General features: G+C 39.6%; 1 protein-coding gene across 1 annotated transcript in view; it reads right to left on the reverse strand.

Moving 5' to 3' along the window:
- Positions 1 to 24,306, reverse strand: part of LOC104955405 (cadherin-18-like) — a 139,520-nt gene that overhangs the window by 109,728 nt on the left and 5,486 nt on the right. Inside the window, exons 2-3 of the mRNA XM_010782731.1 lie at positions 11,900 to 12,450; positions 363 to 657 (exon numbers count right to left, since the gene is read on the reverse strand). Of these exons, the coding sequence (XP_010781033.1) occupies positions 363 to 657; positions 11,900 to 12,133 (529 nt within the window). The 5' untranslated portion in view covers positions 12,134 to 12,450. The remainder of the gene's footprint in view (positions 1 to 362; positions 658 to 11,899; positions 12,451 to 24,306) is intronic.

Genomic DNA, 24,306 nt, shown 5'->3' on the forward strand with positions numbered 1-24,306 from the left:
GAAACCATCACAGCAACCAGCAAACAAAGATGAAAAAGAGGACTCGGCTGGCTTACAGAAGATCAAGCCTTCCGGAGAACATTATCAAAGAGGGGACAAACCAGAATAGTGCACAGGGTAATAACATGTTTGATCACAGCTCTTCCTACTACTACATTCTTGGTTCAACACTAAGTCGTGTGTATATAACATGGGTACATTCGCCAAAGGTCTTGCCATAAAAGTCTTGTCTGTACCTCAAGGATAAAAGGGATTAGAAACATCACAAAATAACACTCAAGTTCCAACGTTTTTCTTTCAACCCATCCAACCCAGGCTTCCTGCTTCTGACAATCACAATACATTTTTTTAGCAGTACTCACCCAATTCAGACATCTCCGGCACCGTAGCCACAACGGGTCCATCTGGAAATGTTGGTGCATTGTCATTGATGTCTTGTACTTTGATGATGAATTCCGACTTTGGTTCCAGCGCCTCCTCGGTGTTGCGGTCCAAGGCTTGTGCATGCAGGACATAATGTGATTTACTTTCTCGATCCAAGCTTTTGGTGGCGGAAATATCCCCCGTCACTTCGTCGATAACAAATATATTCCCAGCTCCATCCCCGCTCAGAATGTACCTGACGGATCCATCGCCTTTATCCGAGTTAGAGTGAAGCTGCAAACCAGAGAAAGAGTGTGTGAATACAGAGGTTGAGCGTTGAAAAATAATTTATTTGAGTTGTTGTTAGTGTGATTCAAAGAACACCGTGCACTGATGTACAAAGGCTGCATGAGTAATGCACGGAGAGAACACTATGATTTCCATAGTAACACATTTTTAATTAAAATATCGAACATTATCTACTTTGTATCTTCTCAAATGTAATGAACTTCTGTATATGAATGTAAATTGAATATCTCTTAGTTTTGGACTTACAAACACAAGTCAATTGTTACCTTGGAATATTAGACATTTTGACTGGCATTTCTCAATTGTTGGAGCCTTATCTCTCCGTATACACACACTGATACACTTTAATATAATCTTCATCAAGGCCATCAAATATGTGCTTTTTATTATTACATTACATTACATGTCATTTGTTAGACGCTTCATCCAAAGCAACTTACATACTTATTACTGTGGACAATGTCTTGACCAGGGACACTACCCACTGAGCCACAGCCACCCATTTTATAGCAGTAACCTTTGTGGCAATAATGCACTGCAGAGCGCCGAGGTTTCAGTTTCACAATATTTGGGTCTCATATACATTATTGGATATTCCATCTAAGGCCTGGCTGTACCTAAGCAATCATTAAGGAGATTCCTCTTTCAAGATTCAAGTTTTGGGGAATTCCTTACAAGACGCTCTGGCTCTTTCTTACCAGGAGAGAGGGGAATAAGGGCCATAATTGAAACCAAGAGGATTAAGACTTTCATGTCAATTTCTCAGCTGGTTTTGTAGTAAAGTATAAATAGATATTACAATACTGGATTTCCAAACTAGGGCGCAATGGCATCATGATAATTTAAACAACTTCATTTCCACTCATGAATAAAACATGTTAAGAATCTTTTTCTTTTAAACTTTTTTTTCCTCAGGGAAGTGTCACAACTGAACATAACAGAACAATCTAATGTGCATGTTACGTACTAGTGTTTTTTTTTGTGTTTCATATTTGTCGATGCACATCAATAAGCTGTGAACACAACCTTTGAATCCCAACTCGGTCTCGTCTCAAACATGATTTATGCGACACTTTGGAGAACAAAAGATACACATACAGCAAATACATAATGCATGTTCTGTTTGTATGGAGGTAATGTGTTTCCCTCCCACAGTAATTAATATCTTCACAGTATGGATAAGCAGAAATTATATTAACATCCGTGTGCTAAGTGCAACACATATGTAAAATGACACCAGAATCACAATTAAAACCCAACTAGAAAGCTGGGTCAGTTTCTACTGAATGCTCATTTGAGGTATCTGTCGCTGTCGGGTATAATAAAGGTCTGGCAAGTTCTCCCACAACATCAAACAACTCAACGTACACACAGAGGGAAAATCAGCCAGGTCAGGTGTATTAGTCAAATGTATTAATAAAGAATGTTTAATGATGTGTTTCAAGATGAGTAGTGAATAAATGAATTATGACAAAGCACGGACAAATAGGAGCAGCAGTCAGTAGTCACATTGGATTTAAATTGTTTACCGGCAAAATCTTCAATATGTGTTTAAATATGTAATACATCGCATCCACTCAGGTCAAAATAAAGCCCCAACTGACTGGAATACTTTACCTGCTGCTATTAGATCTCTTGCATCATTGAGTATATTTAAACATGCATTGTTATCTCACTTTCAACTGGTCTGTACTTGTTATAACTGATATTGATGAAACTGATTTGCTCGACTGTCTCAAATTGTAATGGTTGTGTGCATTGCTTGAATTTCACTTAACAGACTGTATGTGGTTTGTCTTGTGTGTCATGTTTTGCATTTTGTCTTTTTGTTTATGTCTGTAAGTTGCTGCTATTGTCGGGACCCCCTTGAAAATGAGATGGTGCATCTAAAGGGGTTTATCCCAATGAATAAAAATGTCTATATATATATATAAAACTTGAACACACTCTCTTACAGGGTTATTCAAAGCGTAGATGGGTAACATCCACTAAGTCTTCAGACTAAGATGACTTTTCATATCAACCAATGATTGTAACTGCTGATTTGATTGAGAGTCATTGTGATTTTGTAATATCACTGCTGATACATATAATTGGGGCGATTATTATAAAATGTCCTAAATAGGGCAACTAGAATCCTCAATATACTGTTAGAAGTTATATTGGTCGACAATGGCAAAGATAAGATTGAATTATGTTATTTTTTTACATAATTCACTCATCTAAATAGATTCCAAATGTACTAATGAGCTTTTTTAAATTAAGGGAATCTTTAAGCCTAGTGAGATAGTGACCTAATTTATCTTGTTCTAAAGTTTTTACTCGTATTAACTGATATCAAAATACACATAGATACCGTATAATCACAGTGAATTATTTTTCATTACCCTGCCCTACTTCTACTTGATAGGCTACATTATGATTTACATAATGTTCCCATGCAAATATAAAAAAAAAGAAGGATTTTGTTATAAACACATTATACTGGTGCAGTCCAGAATTAGGACACAGCTTTTTGAAGTGCAGACGAGAGCTGAATATCCTCTCCTTTCAATGTGACCCAAATGTAGAAACAATCAATCATCTCCTTATTTAAAACATTACACTTTGCAACCGTTATTTTCATTGATTGGTTGTCTGTTTGTGACATGATTAATTACTGTTCTGGCACTGCTAATCCTGCACTGGGCAACCATCAGAAATCCCTGCTGGGAGATAAGACTTGAGCAGACAGCCTGTAAACCTGCAGTGCATTATGGGTATACGTGCAGTGGGGAAACTTTTTGTGTTACCTAACTGACCCTGAAACTTGGTTTTAGCCAACCCGTGAGCATTTCCCAATGAAAACAGCCCCAAAAGGTACATATTTATATTGAAAAAGAGAGGTATAGTAAACACACTACCATTAACAGAAAGAAGTCATTAAACAAGTCGGACGAAGGAGGTCCTCAGGCCACCTCTAATCAAACCAGAGCTAGCGAATACATTTCTAATTAGAAAGCCGCTGCTGATTGCACACCAAACTCTTGATGAGAGCCATCTTTCCTTCCCGCTGTAAATATCAGGCCTGTAATTAGATAAGGTTTCAAAGATCCTGCTGAAATAGCTAGTTAATCAGTTGCTACACTGTACCATTATGAATCCCATAATTCAAGGTGACAAATATGAACAGGAGAAAACATCACAGCAGGGTGGAGGGGAACAATCGCTCTGTTGGCCCATTTCTGCACTCTTTGCATTTTTAATGTCGGCAAAGACATTTCGAAAATTGTAGATTACAGTGCTGGCTCTAGCTTGATGATCAATTCCTGCTTATAAATGAAATCATTTAAATTCAGAGAACCAGAGTTTCTTGACAGACCACTTCCATAACTACTACAAGGATATATCCACTTCTGTCCAGCAGCACTCATAAATGGAATTTCGCCTGCAGACAGAGTGCTAATTTAGCCATTGACTTCTTTCACAGGAGCCAATAAATCATGCCCGGCAAAGTGTGAACCAATGGTGCATATGGCGACTACTTCCTTCAAAAAATCTATTGGTGATAAAAGTGTCAACAGGTTGCGGGCCATTACACAAACATCGTGGGCTAAAGTACAGCAGGGTCAGGCCAGATGAGATTGAAACCTATATCAGGCTGCTCACCACTAAAATCAGAAAAGAGCAATAAGGAATCATGCTTTAAAAGGAATATGTGAAGGTGTTTTCAATGAGGTCTTGCTTGGTATTACAATCACCCATATCATCCATGGTAGCCTATAATGGACTATCCTTGTAACCTTCAATATGTTGTGCCTCTACTGTGACATGTTTCCATGCTTTAATGTTCAAAAAGTATTTCTCATACTGCTTGTTTGCCTCTGTCTAAAACTAGAGTCCAGCCTGCTCTGATTGGTTAGCTGGCTTGCTCTGTTGTGATTGGTCAATAATTAAAGATGTCCTGATCTAGATAAATCTTACACGGAAATACTAGACAACATACGACAACCAACTGCATTAGATCTTAAACTGATTTACCTCCTGGCTTTAAGTTAACTGACAACCACCTTCTCATGTTTACTCACCATCTGTGACTGCTTGATGATACCAAATACAGGAAAAAGGCCAGTTTGAGCATCCAAATTTCCCTGGACAGAGACCTCCTTCACTGCTGTTCAGAGGAGAGTTTGTATTTTCACTTCTTATTCAAAGCTGATGGTACAAAACTGGGCTCGGGGCAAATTGCTGTCATAATTTCAACAGCAGGGCTCCATTATTCTGCAGAGGTTGCTGCTCCTGCATCTCAAATTCAGCTTTGGGATATTTTATTCATATTTCATTAAATTTGATCACAGAGAACATTTCATGACAACTTGCCTTAATGTAATAAGTGTCAATTTAGTTTCACCACAGAGCAGGCCTGAATAATATAATAACATACACTAGCTCTATATGATGCAATGTGGGAGAGGGGAATGAAAATGGCTTGATGTTTAGTTTATGTAATATATGGAAATTTAAGAAAATCTCTCATAGACACGATCAGTGAAGTCCAGGAAGACATGGTAATAAAGGTGAAAAAATGTTTGTCATCCCCCCAAAGAAAGATTTGGAGGGATCCCTTTTCTCCACTGGGCATCAAAACAAGGGATTGTGTTTATCTCTCCGTCTCTACGACTGACTTTATTAAAGTGGAATAGATGACAGGCATGTGGCTGGCGGCTGGCAATGCACTTCTGAGTTTAAAGAGATCAACAGAGACTCGGGCTCTGAAGTCGTCGCCGGAAAAACTCCAATCTCAAGGAGAACCTCCCTTATAATTTCATCATACGTCCCAGAGGAGCAACCCCAGAGAAAGGGTAACTTCACTTTATTTAGTCAGAAAGCTACGTGTTGTCAGTGTTTGGTGTCCGTGTGCTCATTGCCGAGAGCAGCCATAAACTGTTTGTGTTCACAAGCTAATTGGGGCTCACAGTCAAAAACAACTCTATGTTTGTCTCTGTCTACAACGTGTCAGGCGTCTCAGCCAATTAAAGGGAGAAGACAAGGAAAGCAATCCTCACATCGGAAATGTATCAGTGCCACTAAGACAGTAATACATTCAATTGTATTTTTTACACGTGTGGTAATGCTTGATAACAAAATAAATGAAAACAAACCTGCTTTGTTACCTATGATTATAGTTTTTCTGTCAATCATTCGCTCCGTCAGAGTTGATTATTAAAGTCAACTCACCAATTATGTTTTAGTAGAGCACAGAGGGAAATTTGTACTGATGAATAAGAAGACAAGGCACGAACAGCTCCCGTGTTACTCAACACAATTAACAGAATTCGAAGCACTTATTTAGTTTTCTTATGATTGGTTAGCAACTAATCTTTCCATCTCATACGAACTCAAAGAGACAGAAATATGTGTGCACTCTGCGACTGCGATTTATTTAATCAGGTTTAACTGATTTAATAACCACACAGACATATAATATTGATGACCAGAATGACCAGAGGAATGCATTGAGATTGGCTTTCATTATGTTTGAAATTTGAAGAGATTTTTACCAAGTTGACTGGAACGATTAGATAAGGACATATTTTAATGATATTGTATCCGTAAAGGCCTCTTTCCACATATTTGACTATATTTAAACCCAATCACAGGGATGTTTTATTACATATTAACTATAGCCGTAACTAATTATTCATCGAGGCATTAATCTGGTGATTGCTTTCTTAATTAAGCTGGCTACAATAATGGCTTAATAATTATGGCTACAAAATGACAGAAAATCACCAAAATGGCCATTACAATTTCCTATAGCCTGAGGTAAATTATTCACATTGCTTGTGTTATCCAACCGAAAACTCAAAGATATTCAGTCGTCATTTATGACAGAGAAGAGCATCAAAACCTCCCACTGACTAAAAGGGAACCAGCATATGCATTGTATTTTGGCCTGATAGAAAGACTCAAATTACATTTGAAAGTTTCTGTTTCCTTTGAATAACATGCCCAGCAGCTATCTAGTCCATCAAACATCTATACACAACAATCCAGCAACTATATACAACAGGATATCCTACAGACAGCTTTGAAAGTATTAGAACATCACTTTTCTTTTCACCCATAATGGAAAAAACAAGTCTCAAAAGCTGAATTTCTGAGCCAAAACAACAACATGCACAATCAAAGGATTGAGTTTTGGTTTAGTAGTCACCATGCCAATTATTCTACTCCTGCCAATTTTCCTGCTGAACAGATATAGAGCTGAGTGGCCACATGGTGCTCTGATAATCTGCCAAAATGCTTATAAGTTGCTGCAATTCAGTCATAAATCATGTCCTGTTTTAGGTAGAGTCAACAAAAAAAGACTTCATCTTTCTATGTAGCTGTAATGAAGCAAAGGACATATCAACTTTTTGGAAAAGTGGTACATGACATGTAACACAATCTTCACAATTACATCGCCCCAGTGAAGTATACGCTGTAATCCTCATACATCTGACCTTCAGCTATTCTTCTCTTCTGTACGAGCTTTGTCCTCTCCATTGTACAGATCCTCATAATGTATGTGCCGACTAAGCTGGCCTTGCTTGTTCCACCCATTATGAACAAGTGTGGAACGAGTTCAAGAAGGCAAACAAAAAGCATATCTCTACAAAGCAGGCAAAAAAAAGGACAAGTACAACACCTGGATGTGACAATTAAATGAATGCCAGGAATTTATTCTGTGCTGATTTTAAGATTTTTCATTTAAGCATCAACCGTATGACAGCTGGAGGGCCTACGGGCAGCACCAGGGCACAGCACATTTGTATTGACGCACCAAAGCTACAAATAGCTGTACACGCATCACTGCAATTGATGTTTGTTCTTTGTTAGGATTCCACACCTCTTGTAAATCCAACTTGCTTGGACTAACAGTAACATGTTGGTTTAAAACGATTCATTAAAGCTGCATTGCCTTGATGTTAAAAGCTTTGCAGAAGCAGAAATGCAAGGTGGGATTCTGGATGTGAAGCGTATATTCCATCAACAATGTGCAATTTGAGTGGAGCATGGGGTGAAGAGAAGGAGAAATGAGCACTGCTGTGCCGTCATATTTGCAATTAGTAAGGGGGGTGGGTTCGTTTTTGATTAAATCTCGGCTCTTATACTTCACTCAAGAGAACTTAATCACTTTTTACGTGGGCGTGCTTGATTGTCTGATTATTATACCACAATTTGGCCGAGCTCCCTCCCAATCAACTCCTCTGAGCGCCCCCTTCTCCGCGATTGATTTGTAACAGTCACAGTAAACCCTGATGATGGAGCGCCCGCGTAATGACCGTACATCAAGAGACAGTGATGAGGTGAGGGGCGTACTGGAGACGAGCCTTTGATGAACATCACGGAGACCCGCCCTAATAGTTGTCCTCTATTTCGACATCTGCGGGGAGACACAGAATGAATAGTCGTCTTCCCAGCAGGATGCAAGCGTCTTGATGTACAGTAATGAGATTATTAGAGACCCGGAAGCAAGTCTGACACTCTTTTAATGGCTCTGCCTGTAACTGCGATGTTTGAACGAGACAGAAATGAAACCATCAAGTTTTTGGCCTTGTGCTGGGTGAAAGAATATGGCTTTAGTCTCAAGTGTCTAAATAGTGCAAATATATTAAAAGGTTCCAGCCAGAAGACACGGGAATGCACTCAGGATGTTATGCATGCCTGCACACACAGCAGACATACGCTTCAAGTGTTATTTCCTGCAAATCAATGGGAGTTGAACCGTATTACACTGGGTTAGCTTCATTCTCTACCATGTTTTGATTGGTCAACGTGTGACCGGATCAAGGACACAGCACTACAGATACATATAAATATTCCAGACCAGAAAACGATGAGCCTTTGCAAACAAACACTGACAATCCAAATGACCTCAGATGAGAAAAGTCCATGAACATCTCTTTGCTACACATGTGCACACATAACGAGGAGAATGAACTGAATGTACAACATGTGATTTAGAGCTAATTTAATGTGTAAAGATGCATTACTAAATATTATATTAACAATAGATTAAATTAATATAATCTGATATATTAAGTTTGGTACCCAACTTGTTAGTGTCTTTCAGCATATTGTTTTGGTTAGGTGTTCAATTGGCACAAAGACAACATATTGAAGGCTGCTTTCATTCATTTATCAAACAGAGATTTCTGTTTGCAGTTTCCTAAAACAAAGAATTCCCATTATTAGTAAGTGCATTTGTGTTTATAACTAACAACACAAGCAATCTATAGAACATCATTTTGAGCTCAAGAAAACTGCTTCAGGTTTTATTTTTTATATTTTCAAAAAAGTGTTTCTTATACAACATTAAAAACCGTTATGAAAAGAGGAATCCATAATGAAAAACCTTTAGTTGGAGCCCTACCACATTAATACATGCACTCCCACACTCATATATGAATGCCTCAGTGTCAGAATAAACCCTCAGAGGTTGATAAGTATTATCTCTGACATTTCCACAATGTTTTTCTATCCAACAATGCAGAGTTGTAATGTGACATCAGCTGTGAAATGCTCCTTGTTATTTCATATAACACTTCAGTGGTTTAGCATTGAAAACATCCAAATGTGCATACACTTGTTTACTGCGTCGCAAAACACTTTTTCATGTAAAGATCTTGCTTTTTTTTTTTTTTTCGTCTGTTGGTATTAATGTGCGTGCAAGAAGACAGATGTTTGAATAAAACATATAAGCACCTTTCTTAGAGATTGCTACTATGCTCTACAAATGAACGTAGGATACAAGGAGGGGTATTCCTCCTGGACTGGGCTGAAGCACCCATTCTGTCAAATCAGAAGAACGTGTTTACTGTAACATGTTATCATCGCACACGCCACACACGTTGGACTACTTTTACAACATCTGCACCACGTTCTCCATTTAAGGTACAGAAGCCAACTCACTGCAATATATATTCATTCAGGGTTTGGGGGATTTTCAAGGTGTGTAACCTGCCGAGCGACTTCAAAGCACCACGCTGAGATGATTGACAAGAAGACGTCCACATGTCCCATTGGGAGAGTTGGTTGTCTCCTGTCTCGTATCTGGACAAGCCCTGTCCCCTACCAAAGCATTTTGCGTCTCACTCATGCACAAAGCTGTCATTTCCCAAATGCATCAGCCCCCCAGAAATGTGTCACTGGGGATTATGGGATACCTCCTGGGGATTAAAGATGTTCTTGACAGGCTGGCCGCTTCACCTATTCCCAGCAGTCAGTCTTTGCTCTCCTTTGTATGAGAGTTGTAAAAAGTACATATAACACACACACGGATGCCAAGGCTGAGTCAAACATTATGATATGTCTGAGTAACGATTGACCGTGCAGATTTCTTAGCAAACATCTGCATAAATGTTGACTATATGTAGTATTTAGAAATTCCATTTCAGTCTAGAATATTCCACGCATCTTATCATGAAACGTCTGTTTTTAAAAGCTTGTATTTTTGGTCATAGCAATTATCGGCAAAGACTGCTCATTTGAGGCTCACTAATGTCCATAGTTTTGAATCAAGCAAAGGGAGGAAGAAAAAAACAAAGCACAATACGTGCAGACTGCATTAATCCTCCTCCTCCTCCTCCTCCTCCCCCTCTCCTGTCTTCGTCTAATTAAGGGTCATTCTGTCTCCTGGCCACATTAGGACAGCGCAAACCATTCCCCACCCTGATAATTAAATGGTTTTTTTGTGCTAACCATCTGGAGACCTCATCTCTTTAAACGTGCATGTCAAATTGATTCCTTAATAATGTTTATGTGTGTCTTCTCAGTGCTTATTATCATCCAGGATTAGCTGTTCAGTTTGTTTTGCTTTCATCTGCGGCACAGGCTACAGACACACACACACAAACACACACACACACAAACAGAACAACAACACCTTTAAGATAGGACTAACACACCAGCCAGCAAACCAAACACTCATGAACTTTAAAGCAGTGGACAAATTTAATTTTAAATGAGTAACCACCTATTTATGCAGTTAGTGCATCGACAAACTGACGCTTTGAACATCCTGCAAATCTTCGGTAACGTCTAATACTCTGGACACACTGCCTCGTAGATGCTGCGGGATTGTTTTTGTTTGCACTGTGGGATTTCATGGTTCATTCACGCGTCAAATAATATTAGCAACAACATGTTTCACCAATAAATAACTTTTCTTCCCAGCTTCACAAGGACGATTTTGATTAAAACCCCAGGTTTATTCAATAAACAGACATTTGAGGTAGAAAGTGATATTTACTGTTGTTGTTATTTTTCCCTTTCACACTTTTCTCCAAGCATGTCATCCCTCTTTTCTTTCATTTTCCCTTCAAATGGCAGCGTTGTTGAAATGCAGACATATGTGTAGTCAGAGGAGCGTGCTGCCTTTCTCATTCTCTTTCTCTCCGAGTGCAGTTGAGGGGATTAATCTGTGCCCGAGTGCCTAGAATAATGATCACTGCAGCGGAGAAACACATTTTAACATTTCAGGAGATAAGGGTAGGCAATCTGCAAACAGAGGACTTAACCAGCTCCATGTGGCTTATTGTGGAGCTAACAGAGAAGTCACCACCGACAACCATGCTACACCCCTATATGCACAAACAGAAGGAATACCCACAACTATCTGTTCTGGGGTAAGACACATCAGTCACTCTGACATTATATTCATACCATTTCCTAACTGTGAGGCGCCCCGGCTTATTATTCGTGTCCCCATCGCACTACTGTCCAATTTCTATCTGTGGTGGTTCATTTCCCACCAAGAGATCAAATCTGGTTGCGTTTCCCACAGACACCAAATCTGATTTTTCATTTCAAAGGTAGCGAGATGTAGAGGGCTATTCTCACTTAATCCACTCTTGCAAAGCTGGCTTCCCCCAAGTGGCACACATGCTGAGAGGCGCTCCTAATTACACAGAGAGAACGCTTTTGGACATCATGACAGGAATTCTTACCGACACGGTAATGACAGACAGAAAAAAACGAACACATATTCACAAATGAGCTCTGAATTTCAACATCAGATGATAAAAATAATGTGAACAATGCCGACGTGGCAGTCTAACTCAGTCGAACAAAGTGCTCCTGCTGTAACCCATTTCTCAATAAACAAGGGGAGGGAGTAAAACGCCAAGTAAGCTAAGTTCCCTAAGATCAAAAGATTTATTTGTGTTGTGAAGGTGCAAGTCAGTTCAATACAAACTCCTACCTTTCCGACATACTGTGCTTCTGTTCCCAGGTGTTCTTCTAAAACAAAGAACTGGTTCCAGATCCAGCCGCGCTTCGGCCTGTGATGCACCTCCGTCTCCCCGTTGGCCAGTTTGGTCCCGTTCCTGAAAGAGGGCACTTTGGCGGGGAGGTGGTGGCTCGCCCCATAGCACCTCTGGATGAAACAGAGGCAGACCAGAAAGGGACAGAGACAGGAGGGGGCGGATATCCTCATGGTGGCGCGTGCTTTTGTAAAGTTAATCCCGTGTTCCAAGGTGGTAAGGTCCTCCCACCACCACCGCCGCCACAACCAGCCACCGCTACCGTAGTCCCAGCCAAAGATAATTCTAAATCCAAATGAAGGAAATAGCCCTCCCGGTAGATCCTCTAGGGTTCATCTCCCAAAGCCGTAGGTTGAATGAGGGAAAAAAAGGAGCAAGATATATTTACATTATGGAATTTCCCAGGCTGTGAAATGCTGTGCAAACGGACGTGAACTTCTGGTAGTTCTACCGAGAGCAGAGGTTAATCCTGGAAGCCATTCTGGATATCCTGGGAGAGAAGGAGAGAGAAACACAGAGTAAGAGATTAATTTGATGGATATTAGAAGCTAAATGTCCACTAATTCCCTCCAATTAAATCGCAACTCGTAAATCCTTGCAGATGAGGACACGCACTTCAAACTGGTCGACAAAGTACAAAAAAGTATTCTAGTTTTACTATTCCAGCCGTTGTGCGGATGATACAAACAAGTTCAGACCTGAGGAGTCGCAGTTATATTGAAAGGTTGTCCATGCCTATGAGGTTATGGCGCTGTGTGGTGACTGATACCGCCTCGTGAGGTAAGAGTCATGTTTCAGAGCAGAGCCGGCCTGTGACTCAAAGGATGAGTTGGTTTATTAACAAACATCAGGAAATGTTTGATTTGGATGTTTTAACATGAACGGGGCATACTGTGGGTCTTACTGTGTGCTTGAATAATAAGCACGGCAGGAAGAAATACATTTACTATGATAAGGACGGGCATCAAGCCACTAAGACGTGAGGCGGAGGGGGGATTTTAAAAAGGCAGTGGAATGGAAAAGACAGAAGGAAACTGCTTTTCTCAATCAAAATAGTAAAGATGGCAATGAAGTATTAAAAAATAGTGATGCTCTGCTAGTCTTCTGAAAGAATGTGCATTACCCCTGCATGAGAAACTATGTGGTCTTTAAAGAAGGGGCATTATGGAGAATCATCTAGTCTTGGGCTGGGGTTTAGAGTTGGATATATTATTTAAGGAGTTGCTGAAGCATGAAATCGCTCCTCACGGCTCACTTTTGAATCGGAGGAAATTGCAAAGTTTGACCTTGCTGTTCTGCCCTTTGGTGTGATGTCACAACTATAGCTGTAGCAATGATTTCAGAGTCTAATTTAGGTTTCTGAACAGTGAGCTGTGAGGCCTTTCTTAGACAGAGTACGTAAAGTTCAAGCTTGCACTAAGGATGCTAACATTGCTAACGCGACAAAAGCATTGTTGCTGACATCACCAGCTCCACCAGGCTTTGGGGATTAAACTGATGCACAGAAATACACCTGCTGTGTAAACATTCTGAAATATGTTCAGCTCAAAGGTTGAAATAACCAGATTCATGGAGCTCAACACTGCATAGTCAACATATATTAGTAGGCTACTGCAAATGTGTTTGATATACAACTCAAATCTGAAAAACAATACCTAATTTCGCTTTTTGATGCAGAATAAAGTGTGTTGAAGTTTTCTGCGGAGGCTGGTGTGCAATTCTTTCATGTTTGGTTCCTTAGCGTGAGCTATTGAGTACAGGTTGAGTGAAGTCACAATGAATTTGACGTTTGACTACCAAAATCAAACAGATCATCTTTTTAAAAAACTGTGTCACCAAAATGCTTCCTTACAAAGTTGTCAAAAAGGAATTAGACTTTTGAAAGCCAACTATAAACAAGAGAAACATGAGCTAAAAGAAGTTTGGGCATATTCTAAAACTGATCATTATAATAAAGTGACTTAAAGCTGTAGCGTTCAACATTCAAAGTGCTGCAGCTGAATAGCAGCTTTGTGGGGATTATGGAGAGGACAAACATATATTTGATATTTAATAGGATATAGGAGTTGACAGACTTCAAAGGGCTCTGCTCTCTATCTCACACAATGCCTGTGACAACCTTAGAGAGAAACGCTAAAACGAGGCATTAATGCAACTTAAGACTGCCACATACTTTGAAGGATAATCACAGAATATTCATTCATATAAATATAAATATTTTTACATATATATGGATTAGGATTTTCTTAGTACCACCGACTAATCCCCATGTTTGAAATATCTCTACATGCAAATTATGCAGCTCATCTATAGTTGCTGGTGATTTTGACTAAGTGCCACGGTAGTAAGTGATAATGCCAGCCCAGACAGGGGAAGGGAAGGCAAAGTCTGTTCCACATCGACTTAGATTACAGCAAAGAGGGATAAATACTCTGCCGCACACGATACACGTGTAATCTGGGGAAAGATTTCCATCTGCATATACAGTAGAGCTACGCCCAAATTCTGTTTCCAATTCCTGGGGAAACGATTTCAAGTGCTGCAAAGAATACTTTTAAATAATTGTTCTAGAGATTTTAAGGTTTTTCCTCTTGTTTCAATATATGTTGATAACTTCACAGTTCAGCCACACAAGTAGTGAAGTGGCTGAGTCAGTAAGACAACAAAAATATAGTTTATGTTGGTTCCACTTTCACCTCTCTTCAATCAGTATTTTAATTGAGCTATTATCATGCAGATTCTCAGCAAAAAAACATTTAATGGAGTCATAAAATCAACAGTATCCGCCTCACTCAATGGAAATAATTTCCTTCCCTTGTTTATGATGATGATATTGTTTAATGCGACCTTCTGCCCAAGGCGTGGTTATGTGTGTGGAGCGTTTAACAGGATGGGTTATGCACAGCAGCAGCCACAAAGATTTTGGCAGGCTGCATACAAAAGTGGCTACATTTGCACGCACATGCAATTCTGTTTTGATCTGGTGTTGTAAATGTGCCACATCGTTGCACCGGATGACATGCTATGACATTACCACAGGGATCTGTCGTTTACTTCCCCTTGTACACCGTTCTGCTGCTGGAACGCTCATTAGAGCACCAAATGTGTATTATAACGATGCTTAAAACAACAACAAATGGACTGTTTACTGCTGTTTGATCCATGTTAGCTTCTAAACTACAGGGCCCAGTTGTTTTCAAAGATGTTCATTTTAAAAAAGTTTCAATGGGCTTGGAAATGAAAGTCACATACGGGTAGGGAATTCAGAAATGATGAGAGGGGGTCTGACTTGTCTGTGTTTTAAAAGCATTATTATTATTATTTTATATTAACCCATTCACTGAATTACCTTAGCTTTACGTCGGTCAAAGCAAGCAACTCAAAGATTAACCGTCTTGTGGGACCTTCTGATTCCTTAAAGTGGCCTATTATGAACATTTGATTGTCCATATTTGTATTGTGTGCCTCCACAGTAACGGCCCGTCCACACAGCGGCGTGCGTTGAAAGCTTCACCATTCACTTTGAATGGGGTGACGTCACTTTTCGCCGAACTGCATTGTGGGAAGCGACGCGGAGCGTTGCTGGCGTGGCTCGCTGAAAAAGTTGAGCAATGTTCAACTTTTGTAGACGGGCCGTGACATGTGTCCATGCTTTAAAGTTAATGTAAAGGATATCTCTTTGCGCCTCTGATACTTTATTTTACATTTTGCTGGTGGACTGTTCAACCTTTGGCAAGGAAAACAAAGGCAGACACAAAACGGACTCTGTCTCCTTAGTAATTCATGGGATTAGGACAACTCAATAACATCCAATCAACTGGTCATCTAAACAATCTAAATGGAATATCCAATAGCCCACTGATGACAGAGCAGGGGGTGACATGCTTAAAAGAAAGATAATGCAAAATGAAGACAACAATCGAAACAGAGCTGCTGAGAGACATACACCTCGATTCAGAGTGTCAGAGAGGGGCTCCTGTCCCCTGCCGCTAATAGCTAATGTTTCGGGCTCCTGCTAAGAGCTCACCCTCTGCTTTCGATTTCACAGCATCAGCTCTCTGTCGGTGTCAAACAGCAGATAGCAGAAGACTGGGGCGGGTCAAAACACATATCATTGAACCACTGCTCTGTCCTCAGAACAAAGAGGGACAGTCACAGAGACTCTTGACTCTTCCCCTCACCTGGAAATAAAGCAAATACAAACAATTTGCAGCCGTTAATAAGACCTGTTGGTAATAAAATAAGAGGGTAAAATAAGATAATTTGTGACACAGAAATCTGACTGTTAAATGTTCCTGATGCCTGAACATGAATTTATTTGTACGTGTTTGTTGTTACAGAAGCAGCTTTCAATGAACCTGCTGGAAATAGAATGCAAGCCTAAAAATACCCTCTGCACAGATATATGCAATATGAGCTGTAGCACCTCATCTAAAGCCACTAATACCCTTTGTATTGCTTACGGCATATAGCTTTGCTGTGCTGGGAAAATGTTTCGTCTGCGCTGGAATAGAAGGCCGCTGTGTCAATAATAGCGGTTGGGTAGCCTAATACAATAATAAATACAGTGAGACAATATGCTGAGATCAAATATTGGTGGTTTATTTGTATTATTACCTTTGTTATTGCAGAAGATTTTACAAATGAATGAGCAAGTGTACCTTATGGAATTTGATTTATACGTGTTTTTGCTTCGATGTGATAAATAACCTGACATTTCCAAGTGTGTTTCAGGATAAGTAGAAAAAAATAATAATACACATTTTGACTATCAAAAGAAGGATTTCATCTAAATGAGGAAATCATGTGAGGAAATACTTTGAGTTTTGCTAGTTTATCTGTAGAGGCTTGTGTTTTATAACACAGTATTACTAACAAGGGAATCACTTTAGCACATAGAAACGTTCTGCTGTTTAATTCACGAAACAACATTTGGTTTGTTTCTATGCGACGTCTTGTTGCCTTTCTCTCAGTGTCAGTTCATTCTTACTTACGTACCTGAAGATGTTTCATTTCATACAAATCCAACACTTTTTTACACATCATTTCTATTGACATTAAGAGAGTATGCAGTGTTTCTTTCAATTCCTTTATGCTTGGATTTCCATTATATATCAGCACCACATAAAACAACTCCCATCTTGGTTTGGCTCTTTGAAGAATCAAAAAGTATTACACAATTATACAGTCCATTAGACATAAAAGCAGCTATACCTGTCATATACTCTTCAAGTGTTGAACTGTGAATAGCAGGCATCACAGAATGTACTTTTCAGCTACTGTAAATGCTGTATAAAATAACGTGTTTTTAAGAGTTAATGCCACGTGATAATAGCCCTGTTTGACTAAATTACAAAAATGCATTTCGTTGATCACTACCTAAAAAAAACACGCTTTGTGCCCTGGGTGATGTGACCCAGCTCATTGTTTGTGAAAGGAAGCAGATTAGTGTGATAGCCAGCTTCACAGGCGGGACAATCCTCTGAATGTGCGGCACACCCTGGAGCTTCCACAAAATTGGAGGAGACAAAAAGGTTGAAGAGAGGTGCCAGCCATTCAGGAGGGTTAGCCAAGCAGTCTGTAGTATTTCTACAAAGCCATCCTACAAAAACACTCAGGGCTGAAAGGATCGTTTCAGGGTTTGTCTTTTTTCCACTCAGGTCTAGGTTGGTTTTTGTAGGCTACATGATTTAGTTATATATCAGGATTCTTTATGGAACGTTTTTTTTGGCACATACTGTAAGCATCACCCACTCTTGTGTGATGACGGTTTTGTAGAAAACAACAGATGTAAGATGTCTAGATTATTACAGATTCTCTGCTGGAGCATGCGTTGAAAGCCTTTCTCACCTTGAGAGTAGTTGCTGTGCAAGAATCTCTCCTCAATTTCAGCCCAGAAACAAACATGGCATGGTTGCAATTCCCCTATCCTTATAGTTTCCCAAGCACTCATCTTTGATTCAACTCCATTGCTATGAATTAAAATCCAATCAACTTGAGTATTTTTCCATAAGAGAATGATTGATATTAAGTTAACTTGAGCACAATACAACTTTGATCACAATACATATTCTATGAATGGTCTCAAGGGTTAGGGTTAGGGCTCTTTCATGCCACCCTCTAAAATCTGACTGCGTGGAAAACATGACACGTTTCATTTAAAATTGGGAAGAAAAAAAATCGAATAAATTATTCAAAACTGCCTTTGTACATCTTTTCCACTGCACCAACAATCTTAACATTTTGAAAGAGACAATAAAAAACATATTTAAAAAAAGAAGCAACCAGCACTGTTTACTAACCAGGTTTCCTGGGCTATTGAATGTGACACGACAAAAAAAGGAAGGTATACTTGTCTAATGTCATTGGGAAATGAGTCCATTGCTTTTTCAAAGCATTTTTTACCTCACGTCAAAATGACTACATACTGTATGTGGTAATTATGGTGCACAAATGTTATTATAATCATGAACCGACTATTTAGATAACACTCTTCGATCCGTCATCTTGCAAAACAGAGATCTGGAGATCAATTCTCTTTCTTTCTGCCTTCAGTGATGCTGCTGAGAGTAATTTGCCTTTCGGGCTACAGGCAGAACAACTGTCTCAGTAACATTTTAAATGAAGGTGCAGGCTGGGAAAAAAATAGAACGAAAATACTTTGCTGTCAAACACACTTGTGCTGTAGAGTACGTACAAGGACAGTTAAAGCCCTCTGTGTAAACAGTCCAGGAGAAAACAGGACTACACGGACGCAACAGCTAGTCATCCGAAGCTTGAAATAATGACATAATATAACTATCCCTGCATCTATTTGCTCGTGTAGTAACAAAACAAATGCTACAATGTTGCTTTTTCAATCTTTCTTCTGCTCTTGTGGGTAATTAAAAGCAATAAGCAGCAGGTTTTTAAACACAGATTAGGCCTGAAGGTAATTAGGCTCATTGCAGTAATGACTCCCACTGAGTCATGTGGGCAGGCTGGTGTGTCAGTCAACCCCTCCCACCATGTCTCCTAAAGTCAACAGCAACTTGTCCTTCCAGTAGACTACCCTCCAAACACCATCTGTCCTCACCCTCAGCTTTGATTACCTCCAAACTAAACGCAGCGCTCCTCACATGGCTCGGCAGCGCAAAGGTTGCAAAGATGAGAGCGGCGGGACTCTGATGGTTTCATCTCTTCGTGTTAACATGCCAAGTTAAACAACCTTAATTATATCTGGGAAGTAGGAGTTCTCAGTTTTCTTTTTTCTTGGTGTCAAATTACAAAATATGCCTGCACTCGTCAACCTCACTATATGTTGTTTGGCTGCTTAATGAGAGCGGGTTGGAAGATGGAAAATGTCCCATCTGTTGTGTGTTTAATGGCTGGATTCTTGAGCTCCAATCATACAGTGGGAGAGCCAGGATGGAGCAGACAGCACCCATCTGCTGGCCACTGCAGGGAAAAAACACTGTTTTCCAACTCGCATCAAAATCATTTAGTTTATTTCTCTCTGCAAGCGTCCTCACAAGGGCTCAGCATTATGCACAAAAGAAACTGACACATGTTGGCCGAGGGGCTCAAAGTTGCGATCATTCATCAGTTATTGATTGGTCTGTATATTGTCTTTCCTAATTAACCCATTGATTCTTTGGCATATTGCCTTGGTACCAGTTGGGGAATGTAAAAAGTATATTTACTCAAAGTACTATGGAATAATGTGGGACTATTTCCATTTTTGTTCTACGTTAAAATAAAATACGGAAAAAACACTTTACAGAAGAACTGGTTAGCTGGTTAGCAGAACCTACCCAATTGGCAGATAATAAACTGTATCAGCATCAATAAACATTTAAGTAAGTAAGTTCTAATTTATTTTTAATCATCTATATTTTTTGGGATGTTTTTTTTAAGTTATATTAGATATTTATACATTACCTACTTTTACCTCTAAAACTTTACTTTCATTTTGCTGATCATCCTTACTAACTTTTACGTCTTAAACTGACACACCAAACTGACACCAAAGAACACGTCCCGACGTAACGCCCCCCGGGATTTAAGTCTTGCTCTATCTAGTACAAGAGAAAACGGCGGATTGAAAAAGGAAATAAATTTGGCTCACCTACATAACTCAGTTCTCTTCATTTCTCAGAAGTCTAAATTCAGGTTGAGGCTGGAAGATTTTGGCAGGCCTTTCCGTTTAACAAAACACAGAGCAGGTGGGCTTTGCAACAAGGAGGGCCCTGTGTGTTCTCATGCACAAAGTACGGCTGAGGCTATTCGCATTAGCATTTCATACACAGATAAGCTTGCTTTCTCGCTGCCAGGTAGAATCCCTCATGAGTGGATAGAAGTGCGAGAGATTTGGGAGGTTTCGCAGATGCTCGCCATACTGATTTTCAAATGCCTACAGAGACTTGTGGGGAGTGTTAGGAGCAACAAATATGCCACCTCACTGTGCAAATAGAGAATAATCTGGCGTTGTAGACAGTCTGAAGGATGTGTGAGGAGGGAGTAAAGTATGTTGTGTGGGCCGGGGGGATAATGGTGTTTTCACGCTGACATTTATTTTTCTTCACATCATTAACACAGAACTAGGGCTGCAAGATTTGGAGAAAAAATATCGAAATGCAATTATCAGACTGATTAATCAACCAGACAAATATTTGTTCTTAATTCTGTAGAATATGTTTTCTGAGAAATCTCTGGATGACCACAATCCTTGATTCTGAATGCTATATTCTACTTGTTCATCTTTATGCCGTAACGCAACAAAGAAAACAACAACCGAGCTAACTATTTTTAAAAAAAGCTAATTTTAAGGTAAACGTGAATCTTGACTTCCTTACTAATGGGATTCTCACAATATTTCACCAGTGGTGTTACCCTGATTCTGTTTTTGTAATTGTATTCTTTGACTGCATTGTTTTGATATATTGATTTGGGAGGTTATGTTCTGATTGTTATAATTGGTGAATGTTTATGTTCTCCTTCTTTTGTAAAACACCTTAAACTCAAAAACGAGTTCTGGTATAAGGAGGATATTGAGCTTTAAATTGGGCTCCTGGCAACGGATGTTTGTTTAGGCCTATTGAGATTAATTTCCATACATGAGGAGGCGTCTGACACGTTGGCACATGTGTTGACAGTTTGGCAACAGAGCTCTAGCTGACGAACACAGTCCTCGGGGCGAGGAAACCGGCAGATGTTGCCACAAAGTGAATGGTTCAATCCCAATCCTGGAGACGGTTCTTAGGAAATCTGCTTACACTACTTCAACTGCAAAGGGAGTACAGTCAGTGTTGACTGACAGTATGAATTATGCAATGTTTCCCTTAAGAAACCGGGTGCAAATGTATCAAAATAGAAGCAAAGCAAAGAATCATATCGAAAGCTAGAAAAATGAGGCAAGAATGATTCTATTTGCTCGGCCATTTTCTGATACTCCACCATCTACATGTATATAGGCACCCTTCAAATAGGATACATAGCATTTAAACTTCCAGAAAATAGGTTGACTAGGTTGTTTATAAAACAAAGCATTGAACTCAGCCCTTTGCAGAGTTATTCAAGCAGCATTAACATTCCCGTTGTGGTCTTCACTCTGGCGGACAGTCCCCCTGCGGCTCGCCTCTCTTCCACCTCAGATCTGTGAATCAGTAGGGACGCCTCGTCCATCTCCCCTCCTCTCACTCTCATAAAGCGTCGGTCCAATTAACATCTCTCTCACATCTCAGCGTCCAGGAGCTGCACGCGAAGGGTGAGCAGGTCTGACAGGCGCACGGCACACTAATGTTTTATCAGTGCCACGTATCAGGGTTTCCTGCGACACCTACCACTAACTGACGTGACTCGCCTTTTTCTCTCTGTCACGATACTGCATTTTTTTAGTCTATATTCTTTGTACTAAATCGAAGGTCTGTCAAACACTGAAGGTGTAAAATAGGCTGCATTGTTTTTTATGAAACCCGTTGAATTCCTAAAAACCTAACCCTAAATTAAAAAGCAATGTTGCTTGTGCAGGATTACAGAACATTTTAGTGCAAACCACTGAATACCTTTTCAGATTTTTCAATATTGTAGATTAAAACTAGTAGCGACAGAAACTGCACCATCACCTTAGTTTAAACTCAACAGTGTCTGCTACGTATATTCTGCTGAGCTCTCCTAGAGGAACATGCTGGATGTCTACCAGTTTATTCTGTGTACACTGTTGAGTATAAGAGTGTTCGGGAAACGCCTGAAGCCTCCAATGTGAATCTATTGGGGGATAAGTATGATAAAAGATTTGCCCAGGTGAATAAAACATAGGCTTCCCTTGAAGGAGCTGAAACCTCCCGAATGGGACCAAAAGGCATACCCACCACCCCGATGCTTTCAAGCAGAGAACAAAATAAAAGACTGGGAGGCAGCCCCAAGGATCCTCGGCAGAAACGCACAGCGATTACATAATGAAAGTTCATCCTTAAGAGCTATTTCAAAAAAGGCAAAGTCTCTGAGCAAACACTCGCAAATGTGAGATGGAAATCCAACCCCATTAAGTATTCATGCAGCATATTGGCAATCAAATGAATTTTTTTATGGTTTGACACTATTCCCATAAACCGGTTACAAAACTTCACAAAGGGAATATTCTAATCTGTCTGCAGCTGCATTTCTTTATATTATATATAATATTTCCCTGCTACATCACAGTTTGAATCCTCAGTGGCTTTTTGCTGTCTACATTTTAATCAAACACTGCTGAAGATTGGAGGCATACATTTCTTATTTTGTATTTAAAAATAATTTACAACAACCACACAATGCTAATTTGGAGTGTAAGGCAGAGCAGTGTTTCTACAACAAATTAAACAGTGATGTTTTGCAGACTTGTTGATGTGAAGGATATTATAAAGTTATTTTGCATGGCTGGAAAATTGTAACCGCCCCCTTCTTGAAGTAAAAAGATTGTAAGCGTGCAAGTCTTAAAAAACACAGAAATTCAAATATTGAAGGTAAGGTCTTGACTGATAATTAAATAAAAATCCTTAATGCTTTCTTAATTTAAATTAATTCACTTATAGTATCCAAATAGGGACAACTTTATTGATTGTTTTCATGAGGTCAAAATCACAGTGTCATAATCATTGGCCTCATAAATATGCTCGTCCACGATGAGAGCCAGACTTCCTCTCCCAGTGCTGAGTGTTCTTTAAAGAAACACTTTGCTGCCCATTTGTCACTGACAGTGAGAGTGGGAGATGAATCATTCTAATGTTGCTTTCACCCATACTGAAGAAAGTCAAAGTGCAACAATGTCAGCATGATGCAGGCTGCAGTGTGTCCCAAAGTAGGAAATTAGAAAATCTAAAAAAAGGAACCGCTAGATGACAATATTCTAAACGTGGGGAATTAAATGTACATAAACAGAAAATGTATCTTTCTGTGGATATTATGAGCCAGGTTGCTCTGTTGGATTTTAATCAAGAAAACTCTATTCTAAATACATTTGGTTTCCCTGAAAGCAAACTAAATGCCTCCAAGGTGTTCTCACTTTCTGCTTGATTAGGCTTTTCCACCACACCTCCAGAGCTGATGAGTTCATGGAAAACATCTTGCAGCTCTCACCAGCTGATCACCCTGATTGCTGTTTGTCTGATGCTTATTTAAGCCTCCTGAACCTCTTGGCCTGTAAGAAAATGACCACAGCTTTCACCTCTCATTCCTACACTGGGATCTTTTAGTGCAGGAACTCAAGTGTTTTCAATATTTTTTAACCCAGAATAGTAGAACAGTTCCTGTTCTAAAGATTTAGAATGGGTCAATCCCAGAGTTTTAGTAGTAAGGGGGGGATCATTTATGCAGTGTAAAATGCCATTTTAAGGGGGTCCCAATGTGGTTTTGGGGATCTCCCTTTTCTGTAGTGTGTTATATAGGTTTTGTGCATGTAAACATGTCACGGTAGAGGCACAACATACAATTGTGAAACCTGAAAATGAGCATAATGGGCCCCCTTTAAGCAAGTAGTTTTAACTACCAACCTCCAACCCACAACTCATCATGTCAGCCCCCAAGCAGTCATATGTCAATAATATGTCCCATGAATCTCACTCAACAAGTGACAGATAAACTGTTAGATGAATGTCCCGTAGATGTCACGCAATAAACCCACACAGTGTGAAGTCAATCAGATAAACATTTGGTGAGAATATCCAAGGACATGCATACTGACTCTTTCCATAAAAAAAAAAAGATTGGACTGAACTGCAAAGGGTGCAATATTCCCAAGAGGGAAGTACAATTCTGGAAAGCTCAAGAACAATGTTCAGTATTGACCTGTGAAAATAATCATTTCCCCATTGAAGGACAATACTGTGTG

This window comes from Notothenia coriiceps, unplaced genomic scaffold (assembly GCF_000735185.1).
Source record: "Notothenia coriiceps isolate Sejong01 unplaced genomic scaffold, NC01 NC01_scaffold00024667, whole genome shotgun sequence".
Classification (NCBI taxonomy): domain Eukaryota; kingdom Metazoa; phylum Chordata; class Actinopteri; order Perciformes; family Nototheniidae; genus Notothenia; species Notothenia coriiceps.